The sequence below is a fragment of the Spermophilus citellus genome, assembly GCF_964194105.1.
Source record: "Spermophilus citellus genome assembly, chromosome: 4".
Lineage (NCBI taxonomy): Eukaryota > Metazoa > Chordata > Mammalia > Rodentia > Sciuridae > Spermophilus > Spermophilus citellus.
Window position 1 is genome coordinate 13,759,508 of NC_138185.1, and position 18,091 is coordinate 13,777,598.

The 18,091-nt window shown below is 42.0% G+C and overlaps 1 protein-coding gene across 1 annotated transcript in view; it reads left to right on the forward strand.

Annotated features, from left to right (window-relative positions):
* Window positions 1-18,091, forward strand: part of RAB22A (RAB22A, member RAS oncogene family) — a 57,967-nt gene that overhangs the window by 28,452 nt on the left and 11,424 nt on the right. The window contains exon 3 of the mRNA XM_081289355.1: window positions 13,704-13,785. Coding sequence (XP_081145481.1) covers window positions 13,704-13,785 — 82 coding nt within the window. The remainder of the gene's footprint in view (window positions 1-13,703; window positions 13,786-18,091) is intronic.

An 18,091-nucleotide genomic window follows, 5' to 3' on the forward strand; every position in this document is an offset into this window, starting at 1 on the left:
CCCACTGGAATTATTAAGTGGTTTATTAATCCAAATTACAGATCTGAGGAAGGACCCTCTGAGTGCTCAGTATTCACATCCTGCTTTAACAGCTTATACCTTTTGTCTTCATAGTCTGTTCTTGGTGTCCCAGTCATCACGCCTGTCCACCTTTTAGGTGTTTCATGCTCATCCTCTTCTAACTAGCCCTCAAATTGCTATCTTTTTTTTTGTCCTTCAATTTCTTCCAACACGTAAAAATTATAAAGGACTTAAACTCCTGTGGAGAGCTCCATCTTCGCTGTTGAAAGAGAGCTTGCTAAATATAGATTTCTGGGTGTTTTTTTTTTTCTTTCAGCACTTTAAATATGTTATTTTATTCTATCATGGCCTCCGTTGTTTCTCTGAATGGCCTGTCATCCCTAATACTTCTGGTATATGTAATGTGTCCTTTTTTCCTCTGGCTGCTTTGAAAGTCTGCTCTTTATCTGCAATTTACCATAATATGCTAAGTGTGTAATATACCCTGGGTTAACTGAATTGCTTGGTCTGAAATTTGATTTTCACAAAATTTGGGACATCTGCAGTCAGTATTTCTCTAAATATTTTTTTCCACTGCATTATCTTGTTCCACTTATGGGAACTAATCATATATATGTTAAACTGCTAGATGAGATGCTCAGGTTCTGGATTTTCCCACCTCCATATTTTTTCTCTCTATAGAAATCATAATTTCTATTGATTTGTCTTTAAGTTCAGTTGATCCTTTCTTCACCTGTCTCCAGTATTCTGTTCAGTTTATCCAGTGGGAGTTTTTGTTTGTTTGGGGTTTTGTTTTCCTGTATTTGTTTTTTGTGGGCTTTTTCCCCACAGATTTTTTTCCCTGAATTCTAAATTTTTATGTTTCCTATGTTTAGATTTCTTATTTACTCATTAAATGTGACTCCTATTTTAGGTCCTGGTTTTTAACATCCGTATCTCACTAATTCCAACATATGGATCATCTCAGGTTCTACTACTATCTACTGTTTTTCTCTTAACCTTGGGTCACATTTTCTTTGCACATCTGTTTGTTTTTAATTGTATACTGAATACTGCAGGAAATATGAGATTTTAGGTTCTCTTCTGCTGAAGAGTGCTATTTTGTTTTAGCCAAAAGTTAAACTGTGAGCTAATTGTCTTGAACTTGTGGAAATGTGATTGTACACTTTGCTAAGATGGTTGTGTTGGAGTGTTGCCCTTCCCTTTATGGTAAATCCTTCTTCCTGAGTCATCATCTTTACTTCTAAGGTGTAGCATATCTGGGTTTTAATGATGTTGAGTGAGCCTCTTCAACTTGGCAAAATTCAGACTCCCAACCCTTCTTCCCTGCTGTTGGCAGCAGCCAAAAATCTCTGCTCAGCATTTTTCCAGCCTTCCAGCTGTTTCTGTATCCTGGATTCCTTGTAGTCTCCTAGTTGTATGTAATTTGGGAACCAGCTGTGGATTTGGGAAGGTTTGTGAATGGCTTTGCAGCTCTGTAGCTCCTTCCTTCCAAGGTAGCCTTCTCAGTTTCCAACCACTGGCAGTTCTGAACCCCGTTTTCCAGCACCTCTAGCCATTGCTGGTGATTTGTCTTCTCCAGGATTTTTAAATCTTCCTTTCTCACTACATTTTGGCCACATGGACCTTCTTTCCAAACACCTGATACTCTCTCTCTCTCTCAACTTGACTTATGCTTTTACTTTTTTCTCTTTTGAAATGTTTTCTTCCTTCCAAATATTTACATGTTTGGATTTTCTTACCTTTTAGTGTTCATTCAAGAGATTTTCCCACCATTCTTTCTCAGATTGCCACTCATTCACAGTCACCACACAGTGTTTTGTTATCTTCATAGTAAATGTTATGGTCTATAATCATTTATCTATTATACTTATTGTTCTATCCCCACCACCCTATTATAAGTTCTATGAGAAGAGGAACCTTATCTGAAATGATCACAGCTATATCCACAGCCCAAAATAGTTGCTCAATTTCAAAACAATGTTCTGTAAGATTTTTGTAATGATATCTGTTATTTTCTCTACAAGCATCTGACATTATCTTGATAATATTTTTTAATTGTTACCTGGGACATGCCTCTGAGTTTCCTTTCTGCCTCTCAGGGTCTTCCTCCTGGTTCTCAGCCTCAGTGTGCACCCCTAAGATGTTGAAGCAGTAATGATTTCTTGCAGAGCTGTGAGCTTTCCTAGGGGACTTAATGCCCTCCCACAGATCTGAGGGTCATCTTTCTCCAAGTGACTCCAAGTGACTGTTGTTTCAACTCAGTCATCCCTGTGACTCTTCCTAATTGCTACTAATTTCACTTCCTTAAAGCCTTGGCCCTGCCTTCTCAATAAAGGAAAGCATCCATTAGTGTAGGTATAGTCACTATGAAGGACAATGGGTAAAATCCTTCAAAATATAATAATAGTCATAATAATGACCTTATTATATTCTTTAAATATAATAACAGTCCTTGCCAGACATGGTACACACTCTTGATCCCAATGGCTCAGGAGGCTGAGGCAGAAGGATTGTGAGTTCAAAGCCAGCCTCAGCAACTTAACCAGGACCTAAGCAACTCAGCAAGACCCTGTCTCTAAATAAAACATGAAAAAGGACTGGAGATGTCATTCAGTGGTTAGGCACCCCTGGGTTCAATTCCCAATTCTCCCCCCCCCCCAAAAAAAGAAAAATAGTCCTTGAAGTAACTTCATATCCTCCTCAATTCACCCATATCACAGAGACTGGCACAAATCCATATAACCAAAACAGGCAAGATTTTTTTTTTTTAAGGCCCATTAGCCAAATATACAAACAACCTAAATGAACTAGATTTTACAAAGTGACAGCCATTCAGAAGAATTTCATGGCTTCTCTCAGCCTCTACTGACACAAGAAAGAATCCTCCCTGGATGGGAACACTCAGGCTGTGCCTTCAGAGGCAGGTAATTCTCCAAACAACCTCTCCACAGGGCTCCCTGCCTCTCCTGACCATGGGGCCACCACGGCCCAGGCCCAGGAACACAGGGGTAAAACCAGAGAGCCAAGATCCCTCAGCTCCTTGGCAAGGTTCTCATTCTTTCTACTGCTGCATCCATCTGCTCTCAAGCTCATCTGGTAACATGTCCAGAGTCAAGTCAGTAGAAAGTATCCAAATGGAAACACAAAGAGAAGAAAAAGATTTAAAATATAAAATAAAATCCCAAGAGCCTTGTATGTTGTCAAGCTCACATATACACACCAGGCTTCTAGAAGGAGAAAGGGAGTAGAAAAAACAAATCAAAAGGTAAAGTGACCATGTACAAATCCAAGAATATCTGCAACCCCTAATCAGGATAAATACACAACAAACCACAGCATCAGTATATTACAGTCCAACTTCTGGGAACTAAAAATAAATAGCAGATCTTAAAAACAATCAAAAGAGGTGTGAAAAGCAGGTGATCTACAGAACAGTGATGAGAATCATCACTGACTTTTCAGCAGAAAAAGTGGAGGCCAGGGATAATTACATGGCATCTTTAGCATAGTATTTAAAACAAAAAACAAAAAAAAAAAAAAAAGCTGCCAACCAAAAATTCTCTATCCAGTAAAAATTTCCTTCAAAAATGAAGATATTCTCAGAAAGACAAAAGCTGAGAATTTGTCTATAATAGACCTGTATCCAATACTAAAAAGAAATTCTTAAAAAAATTATTGGCTTGTAAAGCGAAGTAACAATTGTATTGTTGTATTTGTTACATGTGAAAAAGTTAAATGTAAAGCAACAAGAGCACAGTGGGTGGGAAGGGAATACATGGAATTAGACTGTCAGTTTCTTAGGTTTTTCATGAAATAGTATATTATTTGGAAGTAGACTGAAATTTAAAATCGCATATTATAATCTCCAGAGAAACCATTGAAAAACTAAACACAAAGAAATATAGCTAAAAATTCAATATGAGAGAGGTAGGCTACAAAAAAAAGTAATTTATTCAAAAGATTGAACATGGGGCCCCGTGCATTTAAGAGGAGCAGAACAACAGATGGGAAACTTAAAACCCACCACAGAGCCAGGCACGCGGGGCGTGGTGGTGTAGCCCTTGCCTAGCACACACGGGGCCCCATGTTCAATTCCCAGCACCATGAGAAAAGACGGAAGGACTGCCATATAAATAATCGCATCTACTGTCCTCTAATTTCTAGCGCTTATATTTTTTATAGATTCCATGGTTTGCTCAGGGGTCAAGAATTAACTGTAAATGGGCAGGAGGGAACTTCCAGGGGTTATAGAAATTTTTTTCGCCATAATATCATGAGGATCTGAAATCTCAACTCATTGGCCCAAAAATCTATCTACACTCTGCATTTACGGTACAAATAAGGACCCATGATGGTGTTGGTCAGCTTCCCATCACTTTAACAAAATACTCAGAAATACTTAGAAAAGGATTGTTTGGGCTCACAGTCTTGGAGATTCCCATCCATGATAAACGGGCTGTGTTGCGTCAGGTCTGTGGCAAAGTAGCACATCATGGGGGGAGTGAGTGGTGGAGCAAATCACTCACTTCATGGTTGGTAAGCTAAAAGGGAGGGAAAGGGTCCCACAGTCCCCTCTGAATGCATCCCCATTAACCCTACCTTTGGGCTTCACATCCTGAAAGTCCACAGCACCTCCCAGTAGTACCACTCTGGGGACCCAACCTTTAACACATGGTCTTTGGGGGACAGTTGTGAAGTGTTTTGGTGAGAGAACTGAGGTAATTACAGAGAGGTTAATGGGCTTGACTGGTAGTATACAGCTGGTAGTGAAACTAATAAGCTGGGTTTTCTGGCTCTGTGTTCTTAGCCAGTGTGTTATTATCTCATACTGTTTGGCCCAGTAATTCCACTTCCAGGACTGTACTGATAAGCGCCTGTACATTCCAAACACGGGGTAAAAATTGTACAAGGTTAATACTTGCAGTATCGCTGATCAGTAGGGATCTGATGATATAAATTATAGTGCAAGCCCTCAAGGTAATATAACAAAGGAAAAAAATCCATCTGGAGAAACTCTGTATTCACATCAGATGATCTCTGAGGTATAGTGTTGAGTGAAAAAAAATCAAAGGCATGGAGTGTATATTACCATCTGTGTTTAGAAAAGATAAAGGAGGGCACAGGAGAAATTATGTGTACATGTGCTTTATAAACCCGAAATATTTCGGAAAGACCCTGATAAAATTCAAGTTTCCAAGAAGAGGAAGAGACTGACTGAAGGAATAGGAGGGAGACATTTTTAGTATATACCTATTTTGTGTATTTGGGATATTGAAGCAGATGAGTATATTACCTCTTCAAAAAATTAAGTGGTACAGTTATAATTTGGAAACGATTGAAATAGTTCACTGCACATTGCCTGAGCTTACTCTCAGAAGCCTGCTTCAGTTGGCTCAGAATTCTTTCCCTCACCCCAGTCAAAATCCTGTGACTTCCATGTATCAGTCTCAAACTGTCCCTTTTGTTCCTTCCTGCCATTGAAGCCTACCCCATCTTTGTCCAGGATTATTTCCACTTACGTTGCTTCCCTCCCATGCTGCCTTCCCAGTCCAACTCCCTCCATCTTGCCCTGCTCTTACAATGCTTGATATTCTCCAGTCCTTACCTACATCTGTGTCTCTGCTTCTGTCCTAAAAGGTCCTTAAAGACAAATTCCCCTTGCTCACCCACCAGTTATTATGGCCATGAGCTCTGGGAGAGTCACTTTCTAAAGTTAGTCAAAGAGAAGCATCCCTTCCCTCAGCTCTCCGTGGCCCACTTCACTTTTAGCTGTCTTTTCCAAAATATTGCATGTGAGTTGATTTTATATGGTACACAGATAAGTACTTATTATATATTGATCATTAAGTTATCTGCTTTGGTTCCTGATGTCACTCTGCCCTACCATCTGCACAGCCAACACCCTTCTGAACTTCCAGGTTCAGTTCAAAGTCCCTCTCTTCTCTGAAGCTTTTCTGGCATTTCTTCTTGCTGCTGTAACAAATCACAACAAACACTATGGCTTAAAAGAACACAGATTTATTCTTTTACAGTTCTGGAGGTCAAAGGTCCAGAATGTTTCACTGATTTAAAATGAAGGTGTTGGCCAAGCTGGTTCCTTCCAGAGGCTCTGATAGGAATCTATTTTATTTTTTCCAGACAATACTTAACAATCCATATATAAAAAGTGCTTATCTGTGTACCATATAAAATCAACTCTGTTACCTTTCTCAGCTTCTAGTGCCTGCCGTGGCCCCTTCTGCCCATCATTCACAGCCCATCATTCCCATCTCCATCTCCAAATTATCTTGTCCTCTGACTTCTTTTCCTGGTCCCTTTTGTTAAAGTTTTTAAAATTTCAAAAACCTTGTGATGTCATCAGGCCTGCCTAGTAATCCAATATCCTTTCTCCATAACAAGGCTTGTACCTTAGTCACATCTGACAAGTCCCTTTTGTCATCTGAGGTCGCCTATCACAGGTTCTGGGGTTAGGGTGTAGACCTGGGATGGGAGTGGGGAATTATTCAGCCTCCCACACCTGGCATGCCACTCTCCTGTACACTTAGACTTGGCTTTGCCTTTCTGCTCTCAGTCTTTGTGTCCAGTCTTCTGTCAACTCCCAGAATATTTGCCTTTATATCTCTTCACTTGACCAGCCCCTCTCAAGGGGTTATCAGTCTCTCAAGGAGAGTAATGGGTCTTACTCTTCCTGAATGCCCAGTGTTCTGCCAGGCAGCGAGAGGCTGTGTGTTCAGGGACATGTGAGATGGACCTACAGTACTGCTGTTCAGAATGCAGGCTGGGGGCCCAGCTGCCTGGCCTTGGACCCTAGCTACTCCATGCACTGGCTCTGACTCTGAAGTGTCCTGTGCACACAGTGGTGATGGCTTGAGCCCAACCCAGAAATGGGCTTTAGATTAAACGGGGTCACACATATGAAAGTTTGAGAAGAGTGCCTGCAGCAGTGAACTTCAAGGGAAGCAGCTGACTTTATCATTGTTGGTTTTATTATTCATCTGTGAAAGGGTTGTGTTTGTGAGTTATTCTTGACAAAATTAAGAAGAGGGAAGCTAAACTCTTTGTTGTTTAATTATCTTCATGTTTATATATTTTCCTCAGTGTTGTTTTCCAAAAGTTTTTGAATGTGTTATACCAAAGGGTTGAAAGTAATAAAGAATTTCCTTGGGGTAACCATGATCCTATACAAGTCTGTGCACTCCTCTGTTTAAGTGGGTAGCAACCACTTTGAAGAAAGCCCTGTGCAGAGTGATGAGTTAATTTAACCCTTAGTTCTAGTCTCAGAGATGTTGGAGTTCCAAGAAAGGGTTACGATGTTTGTGACTATGGAATGCATCTGAGTAATTGAATTGATGGGTACTCAGAAGACGACTTCTCTTGGTTGTACCCTTGTATCCTGCTGAAACTTGTGAGCATCTGCCAAGTTCTTTGCACCATTCTAAACCTCCTTGAAGGTACCATGGTATCCCTGTTAGAAGAACTACTAGATTTCACATATGTCTGGTCTTTTCATATCTCAATGTTGCTATTGCCCTGCCCCGCCCCGCCCCACCACAGGGTGGAAAGGGTTCTGGGGATTGAACCCAAACCCTTGGGTTCAATCTATCACTGAGCCACATCCTCAGCCTCTACCACTGAGCCACATCCTCAGCCCTTTTTACTTTTTTATTTTGAGACAGGGTCTCTCTAAGTTGCTATGGCCTTGCTAAGTTGCTGAAGCTGGCCTCAAGTTTGTGATCCTCCTGCCTCAGCCTCCTGAGCCATGCACCACCACACCCAGCACTGTTTTGTGTGTGTGTGTGTGTGTGTGTGTGTGTGTGTGTGTGTATGAGAGAGATTCACGGATTGTGTGAGATATAAAGTGTTCAGAAATTTTTGTCTTTTGTTAATTGCTCATCCTCAAAACAATACCTACCATTATAGGGACAACAGAATCCCATATGCCATTCAAAAAAAGCAGCTCATGGTTGAGAAAAGTTCTGGAGTGTGATATTGTCGCATATCTGTGTTTAAGGAGAACCAAACAAGTTGGTGCTGATGAAGAAATTTTTGAAATGCCTTGTAGCAAGTATTTTCATTGGGAACACGTACTCTGACCAAAGATCATGACTACTTGGTGTACATGAGAATCATATTTTTAGAATGTCATGAAAAATGGAGAAGTCTATGAAAGGCAGTCTAGCTTTAGGAAATAATGCTAGTAGGGATTTTAGATTAAAGAGCTAATAAGATCTGCCTAGGCAGACTGAAGAGAGACAGTTTAGTAGTGAAAAATAAGGTTATCAGACAAGTAAATGGCAGGCTGGAAAATAAAAATGTATCATTTGAATGGCAGGGAGCCATTGCCTGATTTTCAGAAAGCAAGGTATTAAAGTTATCATGCCCTTTGCATCATTTAACTTGAACGTTAAAGGAGTGATCTGAAGTTTGACCAACAATGGGAGGAAAAAATTGTCATAGTCCTGCACAAAGATTAGGGACCAGCTTTTTAATGTATTTCAGAGGTTGAGGTTCAAATTTAAATGAAATATAAAATGAAGAACCAGGCAGCTCTACTAAAAAATTGAATGCAAGTAACAAAGAATAGTTACAGACTAGTTTCTGATCTGTGGAAGGCAGACATACTTCAACCATTGAGAACTTGAGATTTAGACAGTTTGGGGGCTGGATGGAGATAAACCCAGCTTGGCCACATTGAGTATGGTGAAGTACCTGCGCTGTGTAGTTAAACTAAAGTCAATCAGATGGGGAGAGTACCATCCTCCACAGATGAGACTGAAGCTATAACAAGAGATTTCATGGCTGAGCCAGGCAGGAGTTCTGCCCTGCGGCTACCCCAGAGCTCAGTGGCCTCCACTCAGAGAGACAACAGGCAACAACACCCTCTCCAGGAAACACAGAAGATATCTCCCAGGGGCTTGGGAGGCTGAGGCAGCAGGAGGATCTCGAGTTCAAAGCCAGCCTCAGTAATGGCAAGGTGCAAAGCAACTCTGAGACCCTGTCTCTAAAAAAAAATACAAAAATGAGGACTGGGGATGTGGCTTAGTGATCGAGTGCCCCTGAGTTCAATTAAAAAAAAAAAACCCAAAAGCTGAAAAGGAGGAAATGATTCTTACAGATATGATAGGTCAAGATTTCAGGTTTTTTTTAATCTATGTGCATGTGACATAATTGGATCCATTGCACTCCCAGTTCCTCCTTACTGTCTCCTCCTCCCTCTCCCTGCTACCCTTCCTCTACCAAGTAGTCTTCCTTCTACTTTCATGACATCTGTCTTTTTTTTTTCTTTTTTCCTTTTTTCCCCTCTGGCTTTCACATATGAGAGAAAACATTGAATTTTTGTCTCTCTGAGTCTGGCTTATTTCACCTTAATGTGATATTCTCCGGTTCCATCCATTTTCCTAAAAATGCCACAATTTCATTCTTTACAGCTGAATAAAACTCCATTGTCTATATGTACCATCTTTTCTCTACCCGGTTACCTGTTAATGGGTACCGGACTGATTCCTTAACTTGGCAGTTATGAATTGTGCTGCAGTAATCCTGAGTATGCACAGATGTCTGAAGTATGCTAATTTTAATTCTGAACAAATACTGAGTCGTGGTATGTCACATGGTACTTCTATTTAGTTTTTGAAGATTTTAGTCTCTTAAAAGTCTATAGTCATGCCTGTTGCTATGAGGAAACAAGTGCAGCCCGAGAAGAAGGTAAGAGAGGTGTAGCCCTCTAGTCCTGGCCACCTGAGATGGGGCTGGCACCAGGAAGCAGCTCCTGATGGAACCTGTGAGTGAGCAGCAGAGGCTCCTGTGATGTGCCCTGGCTCCTTCCTCAGTGGAATTCCAGAGGTCAGAGTGATGGAGGGACACAATGGAGTCTACTTACTGCTTGTTAGCTCGAGTAGGGAGAGGTTGAAGCTGGTGGCTGAGCAGGAGAAGGCAGCGGGATGCTGGATGTAGCATAGCCAGCCCGCCCTAATTGAGCCACTTTCCTCAGGCCCTAAAATGCCACAGCCTTGGTACAGGTGAAGACCCAAGTCTCCTCTAATCTTGACTCTTTACCTACACCTGAGTGGTACTTGTCTCGTTGTGCTTCAGGAAGTATTGGGATTATAGTAGCTTGTGGGCAGTGCAAGTTAGAGTTCTAGGATAGCAAGGGGGAGAGCAGTGAGGGAGATGCCCCTATTCCATAAGAGGAGCCACAGCAAGGTCCCTGCCTTCAATAGCCTTCGGTTCTTAAGAGTGAGTTAGACATTGAACAGGTTAATTTTTTTAAAAAGAAAACGAACAAGCTGATGAGACATTATAGTCAGTGCTCTGAAGATGAAATGACTATATTCATATAATGATGATGTGTTGGGAAACAGGCAGCTAGAAGGCTGCCCGGTTTGGGTGGGTGGCCCAGGTTTCTGAGGTCATTGACATTTGAGCAGAGACCTAGGGAATGAGGAGCATCTGGCCAGGGGAGAACCCATGGGAGAACATCCAAAGAAGAGGGGCTGTTGTGGAGGGTAAAGCCAGGTTTGAGACTGGGGAGGGGAGGCCCACCTGATAACTGCGGGGGCCCAAGCCCACTATGCCAAGCCCACTAGGGCAGCAGTGATGAACAAACCAAGGGAGAAGCACCTCTGACTCGGCCAGGGTCAGAAGAGGGGAGCACTCAGCCAGCAGAGTTTCACCTGTTCTTGACCTAGGAATATTGACGTGGGAGCTTTAGGAAGCCATATTCCTTAATCTTTATTTCTAGAAAAAGCTGGAATGTGCTTGTACCTGAAGAGGAGGATGGTGGGAAATGGCAAAGCTGTCAGCAGACATAAGAATGTGATATACACATGCACAAGGCCCTCTTGGGTTCAATCGCCAACACCACCAAAAAAAAGAGTATGTTATAATTGCTGTATGCAGCTATGCAGCGGGAGAAGGCCTAAAAGGCACCATGTGACACAGGGTGAAATCTCCATGCTGACCCACAAGGACTGTGATTCTCCTCCAGCAAGGGAGGCACCCTGCCACTTGACAGAAGTCGTAGACAGAGAGGTTGGTGGGGCTTTTCTGCATAGTTGAATCAAGATGCACAGGATTGCTAAAGAACTGGGAGTGTGGGTGAGTGGTGCCAGTGAGAAGAAGATGGGAAGCCGACAGACAGAGAAGTGGGCAAAGACTTAAGAAGACAGCTGTGAACACAAGAAGGCCTGAGAGAAGCCTGGAAGCAGGCGTGGCAGGTGTGAGGCAGGAGTGCTGAAGGGTCCAGAGTCAGAGAGGATTTAACTCTTCAGATACTTTGATTACCTCAGAAATGCTGTTTTGTCTGGATCCTGGTTCAGTGATAAGTCTGCTTTCATTAAAAGGAAATGGTTGGCAGGCAGGATGAGCTCCAGCGAGTTCTGAACCTGTGGTGAGACATTGCCTTTTACTTACTGCCTCTGCCATTGCCAGCTTTTGATCTACGTGAAGCACACTTCTCTTGTCCTTTGAGCAGTCAGAATGGATGTATTAGTTGCCGTAGTTCTGTGAACAGGCTTCTGTTGGGTGCCTGTGGTCACTCTTCAGTGTAACACCACAGCCATAATTGATGGACAGTTGAGTTGCAAGCTTTTAGGACTAATTGCAAACCAAACTAAAACATTTTCTGGAACCACGTTTAAATAATAATGATAATACCTTGTATAGATATAGTGCTTTACAATTTACAAAACACTTTCACATACATCGGCTTATTTAATCTTCACAATAAACAATGCTTTTTGAATGCTTAGATCTTTCCTAAGTGAGAAATCACTTTGCACATCCTGATTTAATTAGAGTGAGTCACCAGAAGTTGTTGGTACAATAACCATCTCTTAAGTATCTTCTATGTACAAAGTACTTCACTAAGGATACCAAGGGGTAAATTTTCAGCAAATAAATATCTAATAAAAAGTACCTGTCCAATAAATGTGATTTTGCCTCCTGATTCACTCACTCCTTATAGTCACTCCTTTGGAGGCTGCTTACCATGCCATAAATGCATGAAAATATTGCCAGAAACTCCTTATATCATATTTGAAAGCTTTAAAACTAAGGATTCTGGTACTCATCTAAGCTCAGTGATTCTTCCAAAAGTCATTCTATTTCAACTTTCGGTTTCTTGAAGATTATCCATTACTTAAATCTCTACAAAAACATTTGACGCTCCCAGCATGTTTGAAGATGCTTGACCATTGAGTTCATTGTCTTGCTTGGAGTGATTAGGTTTGATTCAAGAGTACAACTTCGCTCTTGCCCCCAGCAAGCTTATTATCCACTAGAAAAGAAGAAATACATGGTCATTGTGTTAGGTTTTCCTCACTGTGGCCAAAATACCCTACAGGAGGGAGCAACTTAGAAGAGGAAGAGTTTATTTTGGCTCACAGTTTCAGAGGTTCAGTCCATGGTCATTTATCTCCATTACTCTGGGCCTAAGGTGAGATAGAAGATCATGGCAAAGAGTGTAGCAGGGGAAAGCTGCTCCCTGTGTGGCAGCCAGGAAGCAGAGAGTGAATGGGAGGAGCCAGGAACAAAATACAAAATCTCCCAAGGCATGCTCCCAGTGACCCACTTCCTCCAGCCACACTCCACCTGCCTACAAATTGCTACCCAGTAATCCCTTCAGATTTTCAGTACATCAAATGGGTCAGTCTGTAGAGTAGGTTATGGCTATCATTTCAACTCCTGCTTTAGTGCAGGAACTTTTCAGGGATACATCATACTTAAAACAGTCATCTCTAGGTTCTATAAATCAGACTGGGAGGCTGCCCTCTAGGTGAAGTGGAGGGCAAAAGATAGTATTAGTCAGGCCCACTCACAGGGCAGGACTCCTGAACCTGTGACCCCGGGCCTCTGGAGTGTCCAAGCACTTGCTTTGGGCTACCATGGCTCTTCAGAACAGAAAGGCTTTGTATCTTATCTTACTCCAGATACTCCAAAAGTGCAGGATCCCCAAAATAATGGAGTCCCTGCCTTCAGAGCCCCTTAGACAGAGTGCCTTCCTCAGTACAAACAGTATGATCTACAAACTGATTCCTTCCTGCACCAAGAGCTGGTTGAAACTTGTGGGCTACTGTGGCATCTCAGTTGAGAAGCCTGTTGTGCTATTGACACCCAGGTGTCATAAGGGATGCTGAGGGTGAATCAGATCGCCTTGGCAACAACTGTTGTTTCTTCAATCCTCTTTCAACTCCTTGTTTGGCTTCTTAATTTTATTAACTTCAACATTATAGTAGTTCTCAGTCAGTAGTTTATGTGAGCGTGTAGTTTGGGATTTGGGGGAGGACAAACCCAAGTGTCCTTTTTGGTTTTTTGTTTTTTTTTTTTTTTTAACTCATTTCCTGGACATACTGGTTTTTAGAAAGTTTTCTTATGGTAACATCTTGAATAACATTTTCTCTGTTTTGCAAGGGAGGCTAATGATCTGGAGCTTAAGCAATCAAAAGTCTTAAGAACTCTTCCTTCTTTGTGTTGGGCAGAAGTGCCTAATACTTTATTTTATTTGGGCAGAGAATATGCAGCCAGCATCTGAACATCCCATAAATACTTGGGAGAGGAACACAATTAGGATATAGTGTAGAGCTGGGAGTTGGAGCTTTAAGTCTAAGTGATGTTTCCAACTGGGGCTGGAAACGTGCTTTAAATAATTGTATTCTGATCATTTAGGTCTCTCTTTATAGGGCATCTTTTATGACCAAGACTGTCCAGTACCAAAATGAGCTACATAAATTCCTAATCTGGGATACAGCTGGACAAGAACGAGTAAGTCACTCTTTAATTTACTATGTGTTTTCTGAGGCCCAAACCAAATTAGAGCACCAACTAAACTGTCACCGTTCCTGTCATTTCACGTTACTCACTTCTCTTCTATGCGCCAGAGACACATTTATTTCCATTTGTGGAGGCCAGCCTTTTTCTTTTCAATTAAAGTCACAAAGTCCGCTGATGGAGAAAGTGATAATGGGCACTGAGGGCATTTTTATATTTTTTAGTGTCTTAAAGTAAATGCTGACTAACAGGCTGATAAAATCCCACTTGAGCATTGTGTGTAATTTGGGGCTCCATCCTCTAGTAGAGATGTAAAAGAATTAGTGGTAGAAAGGGAGAGTTAAGCACAACTCATTTATAGCTGCCTTTTAAAAAGCTAAAGAGGGAACTTTACAGCATATAAAGTTTGAGATTTAAGTGAAATGGATGAGCTAACACAGTGCCTTGCAGTAGGTACTTAATAAATGCCTGGTAATAAAATTGGCCACAGTAGTTATCTGCCTAAGGAAGAGCCTAAACCAAACTGGGGCCAGCCACAGCAGCACAGGGCCAGGTGGGATTTGGGGAAGCCCATCAAGTCAGAAGAGGGTGGGAATGGGGCAGGCACAGGTACTATCTATCTCCCCTCCCCTCCGGGCACTGACTTCAGTTTGTTGTCATGGTGCCTGTGTCTGCCCCATTATTCAGCAGACGTTTAATTTTGTTTTCAAACAGTACTATCAAACCTGCATCAGATGGATGCACAGTGCTATCTTAAGCTCTTAGAAGTACACCAGAAGTAATCAGGAAAAATAGTGTGTCATCACCGTCTTATCTAAGACAACGTAGATACTGTGTATGGCATAAAATCTGACAAGAATCATCGCAGACAAATGGAGGAAAACAAAACAAGCCATTACCGTTGTCCTAGATGTAGACACTATACATTTGTACAGATTTAATGTTTTAAGTTCACTTTGTTTGGTTTCTTCTGTTTTTTAATGCTGGATGTCTTGCTACCATCCAATTACTCATCTGAGATGTGTCTGCTTATGGTTTTCTTTTCCCCTCTCCTGTTATGCTGGTGTTGTGCATCTAGAATGAGACATTTAAAATAGCTAGACCTTTGCTAACCATCACTCTTCTGTCCTTCAGAAGTGGTTCTTACCACAGAGTCTGCCCGCATTTATCTATACACACAGCCATGGGATTTGTCCTATCAGCCCCAAACTGGTGGGGCTCTTCCTACCAATAAAACACACTCCCTTCCGCTGGATCCCCAGGTTCAGCTACCCCTCACAGATACAGATGGTACAGCAAAGCCATCATCATAAAGAACCCTGCTACAGTACAGATCCCATTATGCTCTCTTCAGAGCCTGTCCTGGTATACACGATGATGTATAGCATCTCTTTTTTTCTGGAACATGAAAAAAGAAATAACCCAAGGGCACATGGCTCTCCCTTTCTGCTGGCATGATTGCAGGGGTCTTTGAAGTTTTGTAATTAGCCAGCTTGCCTGCCTTTTGTGTGCCTCCTTCTCATTAGTTCTTCAACAGGAATAGCTGCTCTCAGATGTGAACCTGCCTCCACTACGCAGAGTACCTCATGCAGCCCAGAGCTGGAGAGGAGGTGTTCATGAGGAAGTGGCCAAAAGAGGAGAACCCCCAGGGAGCACTGGCAAAAGCACATGTCCATGGTTGCCAGATTGCAGAGCTTAAGAAAAAGCTAAACATGGGACATATCATCAAAGTATAGGGAAGATCAGGCAGGACGTAGCCGTGAGCCTGGTCAGGGTCAAGGACTGACTGTCCTGGGAAGGCCTTCTGGTCCCTGAATATACCAGCCACTGCCAGACTCTCTATCTCTTCCACCAACCTGGCCTCTAGCACTGAACTGCTTATAGTTTTCCAACATGCCATCCTGTTTATATCCTCTTACCCTTCTTCTTAGGTTTTGCCTGGAAAACTTTCTTCGGCCTTCAGAACCCACCTCTGATGTCATTTGACTAAAGGAGGCTTTCCTAAGCACCCCTGGTGGTCTCGAATGAGTAACCACTTTGTCATATCCCATTGTTGCTCAAACCCAAATCTGGATGTTGTCTTGGACTCCTCGCCAGCTCCCCACACTGCTCTAGGAGCATGTGCTGACAGCTCCCTTGTCTAAATAACTTTCTTCATTTCTACTCTCATCACCCTGCTCTTAGACACCTTTTACTCTGACTTGAGTATTCCATAGTCTTCTAACTGGTCTCCCTGCTTTCCTCCAGCCCAGACCTGACCCATGCCACTTCTCACAGGACCTAGAGTCCTTTAGAAATGAAATCGGACTCTCGTATTTTCCTGCTAATACCCTTCAGCAGCCAATTATTGCTCCTCTCCTCTGCCTACATGCCCTGCTCCTCCAATCTGCTTAGTGTCCTTCCAGCCCATCCTCCTCCTCTCCCACTGAATTCCAGCCCACTGCCCTTCGTTAGGTCCTTGAGCACCCGATGTCATCAGGCCTTCATGTACATTGGTCCTTCTTACTGGAATTCTCTCTCTCCTCTGCCAATAGGCTCCCTTTACGAGTTCTTGATCTCAGGTTAAATGTCATACCCTTAGAATTTTCCCTGAATCCACCCCTTCACCCCTTGCATCTAAGCACAGCTCCCATTCATTTCCCATTATTGCCAGTATTCATTTTCCTCAAGACATTTGTTAAAAGTTATAGTTCAATGTCTGTCTGTCTGTCTAGCTTTTATTGACAGTCTCTCCTTGCAAACAGTAAACACTGAGAGCTGAGAGTACAGTGTCTTGCTTGTCCTGTATTCCCAGCCTCCATCCAGGGCCTGATGTAGAGCTCATGTGCAGAGCCTGGTTGGACGGAGCAGCAGATGAACTCTTACATCCTGAGCAGGCTTCAGTTGCCCTCATCCATGCCATCAGTACCTGTTCCTTACTGTCATGTCTTCCATTGGACAGTGAGCTCCTTGGGAGCAGGACAGTCCTCATGTCTCTGCTCTCAGCTCCTAGCACATGGTGTTGGTGACAATAAACGTCAGCTGCTTGCTAACCCTCCTTAGGCACACACAGATAAGGACAGACCTTCTACTACTATCACCATGTGAGTAGTGCATGCCTGGAATGATGCTTTTTCTGGTGTTTGCATGTGTATTGTTTGGTTCACTATAGTTTAAAGATTCTCAATGGAAACAAAAATGGTTATAAAATGAAAACTTTCTGATCAACTAACTAATTGTATAGCCTCCCCATTTGAGTCTAGCATCTGTCCTGTTGCCACACATTTTGACAGTGTGTTGTCCTTCTGTTGGTCAGGTTATGGATGATTACAAAGTGATTAAACTGGTGAAAGTTATTTTGGAGAATTTTTCAAAATGTTATGTGAATCCTGGACCATTGGGATCTTGTTAAATGAAGAGAAAAATACCTATCAGGTTGCTGGTATAGCACTTCAGATGACAGTGAGTTCAGAGGGACTTACAGACAATTCTTGGAGGCCACAAATATCTTGTAAAACTTACTATTTTTATAAGACTGTGTGATCAAATATGAAATGAAGGATATCATATTGTGCTAGCATATAGTTTTATCAGAACAGTCATAACCAAATTATCAGTTAACTGTGATTCAGTGTTCATCCAAAAAACTCAGCTCCTGACTGTTAAAATATGGCTACAGCTCAGTGGCAGAGCACTTGCCTAGCATGTGTGAGGCTCTGGGCTCATTTGTCAGCACCACATTTAAGCAAATAAGTAAAGGTCCATCAATAACTAATAAAACTATTTTTAAAAATAAGGCAAATATTTTTCAACTACCAGGTAAAATGAGACTTATTTTCCTAAATTTAAACTTACTTCCTCAAGATGACCTCTGTGAGTCCTTTTTGTCCCTGTTATTTGCAAACTGAGTGAATTCATTTTGTCACATTTTCCCACCAATTATCCTTCACTAACAAAGACTCCTGTAGTAGTGTGGAGACAAACACAGCACATGAGCACCATGAGTGCATCCCATTATTACACCATCAGTGTAGAAAAACACTTCAAATGCTTTCCATCTGCATGTGATGATGTAGAAGAAAGCTGTTTAGCAGAATCTAGCAGACCCTACATCCAGATCCTAAACATTTACATCCCTACTTGTTGTGGTTCTCCTGAAGGCTTTTTCCACGGGTCAGAACACCAGGAAAGCACACAGTTATTATCACCATAGTCTTGTAAGGAATTGTTCTTATGTTAAAAGTCAGGAACTTAATGACTTAGGGTCATCTAGAACCGGAGTAAAAGACTATGGCCTATGGGCCAAATCCAACCTGTTGCC